We start from the raw sequence: 5,712 nt of genomic DNA on the forward strand, positions 1-5,712 counted from the left end.
AAAAGAAAAGAATTGAAAAAAAAAAAGATAATCACAATTATCATTACAAACATAATCTATATAGTTTTCAAAGACTTAAATAGCAACTACCCATAAATATTGTCTCCATTCAAGTACCAAACATATTAAAAAAACAACCAAACATATTCAAATATTAAACATTTGCATCACATTCTAAAAACATAAATCTTAAGCCTTCTTTATATTTATCATGTAATGGTAGTGACTAGTCAATGTATATTTCGATTTGTTTAAATCCTACATGGAAAAGAAGAAAATAATCAAAAATTAAAACAACCTTAGTTCAATTTCAAAACATAACCAAACATTTCAAACATTCAAAATTTTATATTTCAAATATTCAGTTATCCACTACGACAAATCCTCGAAACATAACCAAAAACTTCAAAAATTCAATTCCAATTTCCTTTAGCCATTGTGCATGATTAAAAAAAAGACACATATGTGAGGCACAATCATAAGATAATTGTATGGAATTCAAAAAAAAATAACATAAACACAAGATAATTAACGAAGGAAACAAAAAATATTTCAAGGTAAATGAAAATCATAGATATCATTGAAGCTGACTTATCAAAACGGTCAACTGCGAAGAACGATCTTGCTAGAGGCGGCATTAGAGACCAGACTGCAACAAAACGATTCTGCCTTTGATGATCTTGTTGGATGGTGACACGATGAATACGACAACGCTTCTGACTCTGCCGAAAATAAAGATGGCGATGCTTCTGCCTCTATCACGATGATTTTGCCTCCAGCGACGACGGTTCTCCTCAAGCAATGACGATTCTGCCTTCTGCGGCGATGGTGTCCTCAGGTGCGCGATGGTTCTACCTTCTGCAATGACCTTGAGAGTGAGAGGTGGAAGCAGTGAGAAGAGACGAGGGTGCCGGATGGCAGTGAAAGTGGAGGGTGGTGGCAGAGAGAAGAAAACGGAGAAGGAGAAGGATCTATAGCGACAAAGGTTCTGCCTTCTGCGGTGACCTTGAGAGTGAGAGGTGGAAGCAGTAAGAGGGGACGAGGGTGGCGAATGACGATGAGAGTAGAGGAGGGTGGCAAATGACGATGAGAGGGAGAGAATATGAAAGAAGGAGAGGCAATGATGAGTAATGACGGCACAGAAAATAGAAGGGATAAAGTTAGGGTTTCTCAAACTAATATATATAATAGGAGAATTTTTGTCAATTCCTATATACGGGTATTAAACGGGTCCCCGCGAGGTGGAGACCTCACTCCCCAACCCGCTCCATTTATTTCGCAGGTCTCTGTCTTCACCTCCTGTGGGTGAAAAAATGCCCCAGATTCGTCCTCCAGCAGGTAAATCCACACGAGTACCCATCCCGCTAGAAAAAAATTGCCATGCTTAGCTTGCCATGCAAAAAACGTTACAGTTAACAAAATATACATTTCTAAATTAAAGATACTCACTCGAACTCTATACAAAAGTATATTCTACTCCAAGTTATATTCAAAAGCTTTTTTTTTTCAATAATTAAGTGATTATTAAGCCCAAATTCAAATGAACATGATTCATACAACCTTACAACATAGTCTAATAAGCATAGAACAACACACTCAACATAACCTCATACAAGCCAAAACAAACTACACAGTGCATGCACATAATCTCATACATGATAAATCAACAAATATCAAGAAGAGCACTAACATCTTAAACAACCAATCAAACTATGAGCATCTCTACCAATTTTCCTCATTTATATGTCTTACCTCCATTTGGGTCAATACTAATCTCAAATCAATGTCCATACGGTACTATCAAACATCTCTTTGGCATTGCCATTAGGAATGTCGAATAGCAACCAGTCATAAATTTGGGAGAAAAATCCTAACCAACCCTTGACAATTACTTCGAAAGACAACGAGCCCTTAATAAAAAAAATACCTAATTCGGCCCCTGAGCTTTACTTTTATGGGACCGATTAGTCCATGTGTCAATGTTCTTTTTTTTTTCTTTGCACAGGGGCTAATCGTCAGTTCCATAAAAATAAATTAAAGTTCAGAGACCGGATTGAGTATTTTTTTTGTTTAGGAGCTTCGTAGTCCTTTCGAAGTAATTGTCAGGAGCGGGTTGAGTATTTACTCTAAATTTGGACCAATAGATGTATATTACTTAGTTTCTCTATCTTCCAAACAGTACAAGAAGTTATGAAAATAACGACCGATTTGAATAGTTGCTAATATTTTGGTCGTTGTATTTCTTGTAGTGATACTGATGTCTTAACCAAGCTCGACATATGTAAAAGTTTTGAGATCATCATCATGTTATCAGAGAAAGGAAAATTTTTCACCTACACTTTAACCTATCATTCAAGACTCAACTTTATGTTTACCGTTTTAAGTATTCATTTTGGTTTATATCCCTTAAACTATTCTATTTCTTAGTTTTCAAATATTCCAAACAATGGTAAAGTAACCCACAATTTTTTCTTCAAGTCGAGCAACCTTATCTCTTTCCATTCATTAAGCACAGCCCATGGAGTCTCATGCATACAAAAGTAAAATCCCATCAATTTAAAATCTCTATATTACCTTATATGCATAGTTATCAGAACCGAATCGGTAATTGACCCGGTCAGGGTCATTGGGTTACTGGTTCAACCAGTGGGTTATTGATTTATCCAGTTGATCCGGTCATGATTAAATAAAAATATAAAATTATAAAAATAAAATTAGAATTAAAAGTTAAATGCATAATTAAATAAAAATATAAAATTAAAATTAAAAGTTAAATGCATATTTTCAAAAATATATTAATAACAATTAAATATCAATTCTTAGATATAATTTATAATGCAAAAAGACATAATAAATTAGTTACTAGTACAAAATATTTTTTCAATTTAAATAAATAAAAAAAGATAACACAATTAATATTAATATATCAATATATTTGTATACTATGTGTTATTACTTATTTGGTATCCATGTGAATCCATACTTAAAAGAATAAAAAAAAATAAAAAATCATTCATGTTTTGTTATATATATAATTTTTGTCATATATATTAATAAGAAACAAATTTGACCTAGTGGCAAGGGGAAGCTATGTTCTTACGCAGTCCCGTGTTCGAAACCCATGTTCATCATTTTTGGGGTACCGTACCAGTGGGAGCTCCTACGATGGTTTGGCGGTCCGTGGGTGCACCGTGGACCCACGGCGGGTCTAGTTCAATCTGCGTACGAAGCGGCCGGTTTTCAATGGTTTGACCACCGTTGACCGGTTTGAATGCATGTCCGGTTCAATCTACCAACCGAACCGGGTCTAGTGGCAAGGGGAGGCTGTGTTTTTACGCAGTCCCGTCTCTACCAACCGAACCGGGTCTAGTGGCAAGGGGAGGCTGTGTTTTTACGCAGTCCCGTGTTTGAAACCCACGTTCATCATTTTTGGGGTACCGTACCAGTGGGAGTTCCTACGATGGTTTGGCAGTCCGCGGGTGCACCGTGGACCTGCGGCGGGTCTAGTTCAATCTGACGCACGAACCGGCCGGTTTTCAACGGGTTTGACCACTGTTGACCGGTTTGAATGCATGTCCGGTTCAATCTACCAACCGAATCGGGTCTAGTGGCAAGGGGAGGCTGTGTTCTTACGCAGTCCCGTGTTCGAAACCCACGTTCATCATTTTTGGGGTACCGTACCAGTGGGAGTTCCTACGATGGTTTGGCGGTCCGCAGGTGCACCGTGGATCTGCGGCGGGTCTAGTTCGATCTGACGCACGAACCAGCCAATTTTCAATGGATTTGACCACTGTTGACCAATTCGAATGCATGTCCGGTTTAATTTACCAACCGAACCAACCAAACTACCAATTTATCAGTTTTTTGTTGAACCGGCCAATTTGGTCCGATTCTGATATCTATGCTTATATGTGTAGTCTACAAAGTCTTTTTTTGTTATTTAGCCTTTGAATATGAACAAAACATGCAATCATTTTTACTCATGGGCCACTCCATTCCACAAATATTTTACTTCCTTAAAGCTAAGATAGGATATACCTAGAAAGAAAAGTAGCTCACTGAATACTCTTTGTTAGAGTCAAATACCCAACAAATTAAAACGTATATTCTATCCCAAAAGTTATTGCCTAGAATTGATAATACTCATTAGCTCTTAAACTTGCTCTTTCTTCTCATTATAATTCTAGATAAATGTTAGAGAGTCATCATAATTTTTTATTTTTGATTATCAGTTAATCATAAATATTTAAAAGTATGAGATAAAGTATATTGTTGAATTATTGGACTAAAAAAATTAAATTAATAATTAAATAATAACAAAAAATAATAAATTCTGATGTCCCCTAACATTTCTCGTAATTCTACTCCAAAGGTCATTCCTACTCATACTCATTTCATCACCCCATGTCAATAATGCAAGAATTTTGTTGGCTCCAGATCAAATAACCATGGAAAAGCACTAACAAATGGATAAGGACATAATCTAGATATCTTTCCAAAAGAGTGCTTTCCACCATCCCCTATGTTCCTAGGTGTGCCTTACTTGGCGGTCTCAAAAACAATGAAGCTTGGTTTAATAAATCTTTGGATGTCTTTTTAAGGATACCCATTTGATGAGTATTTCTATTCACTGGCAAATCTATTTGACTTTATGTTGTAATTTAAGTAGATTGTCATCTTCCGCAATTGATGATTATGTTCATATAAAATCTTCATCACCATTTAAAAAGAGAGACATTATTTTTTTATTGTTAGATCTCTAACACTAATCTTTTTTTTGTCATTTAGATTCATTCCCATTTTACTTAAGGTTGCACATGGATCAAATCAGATCGGATATGGCCGAAAATTCGATCCAATCTGTATTCTATCAATCGGATCAGATATAATATCATCAGACTCACCCTCCACCCTCCGTAAAAACCCTAATTTCGAAAACGTTGAGAACAAAAAATATACTTTTATTTATGATACGATGATTTAAATGTATTGGCTCAACGCACATACACTTTTTAATGTTCTCATATATGTAATATTAATTTTATGGTGAATACATTATTGATTGTTTTATATTATAACCATGTTATATCTAAAAATTTTCAGTTGCCACTGTTAAGGTGGAAGAAATCTACAATTTCTACACTATTGTCAGGTGTACCAACTATGCTAATAGCAAATAATGTTGCACCTTTTCTTCATATGAAGGTATTACTTTACATAATTATGCTATTTTGAGGCATATAATTGGTAGTGAGGGTGCATCCATTAGCTTTAGCATGTGCATTTAAAAGAATCACATTTTTACATTTTACTCATGTAGGTCAAATTCTTGAAAAAATATTTGCAACTAGCATCTTAGAGAGAATTAAAAGGAAGGAATGAACCAACAAGCATAAACATTTTTAAGTTAACAATACTAGATTTGTTGCATTTCAATTTTCAATGTAGCAAACTGGTATTCAAAGAAGACTAATGTATTTTTGGATTCAAATGAAATTTTTTGTTCTAGACTTATGTTCTCGAGAAGACAACTATATTTCCAAGATCAATAGTCTTTACCATTTTGGTCATGAGCTTTTACTATTCAGTCATCATATTGTCTAAGGTAAGAAACCTTTTTATGTATAGATTTAAAATTACTTAAATTATTGTGTTAGTCTTTAAAATTTTTTTAAAATTTGTAATTAGATTGTCTCTATATTTTAAAAGTTT

The 5,712-nt window shown here is 34.7% G+C and overlaps 1 protein-coding gene across 1 annotated transcript in view; it reads left to right on the plus strand.

Annotated features, from left to right (window-relative positions):
• The window catches only part of LOC107624847 (naringenin 8-dimethylallyltransferase 2, chloroplastic), a 149,196-nt gene that overhangs the window by 132,194 nt on the left and 11,290 nt on the right, over positions 1-5,712 (plus strand). The window contains exons 7-8 of the mRNA XM_021117322.1: positions 5,104-5,205; positions 5,510-5,605. Of these exons, the coding sequence (XP_020972981.1) occupies positions 5,104-5,205; positions 5,510-5,605 (198 nt within the window). The remainder of the gene's footprint in view (positions 1-5,103; positions 5,206-5,509; positions 5,606-5,712) is intronic.

This window comes from Arachis ipaensis, chromosome B01 (assembly GCF_000816755.2).
Source record: "Arachis ipaensis cultivar K30076 chromosome B01, Araip1.1, whole genome shotgun sequence".
In the NCBI taxonomy this organism is placed as follows: domain Eukaryota; kingdom Viridiplantae; phylum Streptophyta; class Magnoliopsida; order Fabales; family Fabaceae; genus Arachis; species Arachis ipaensis.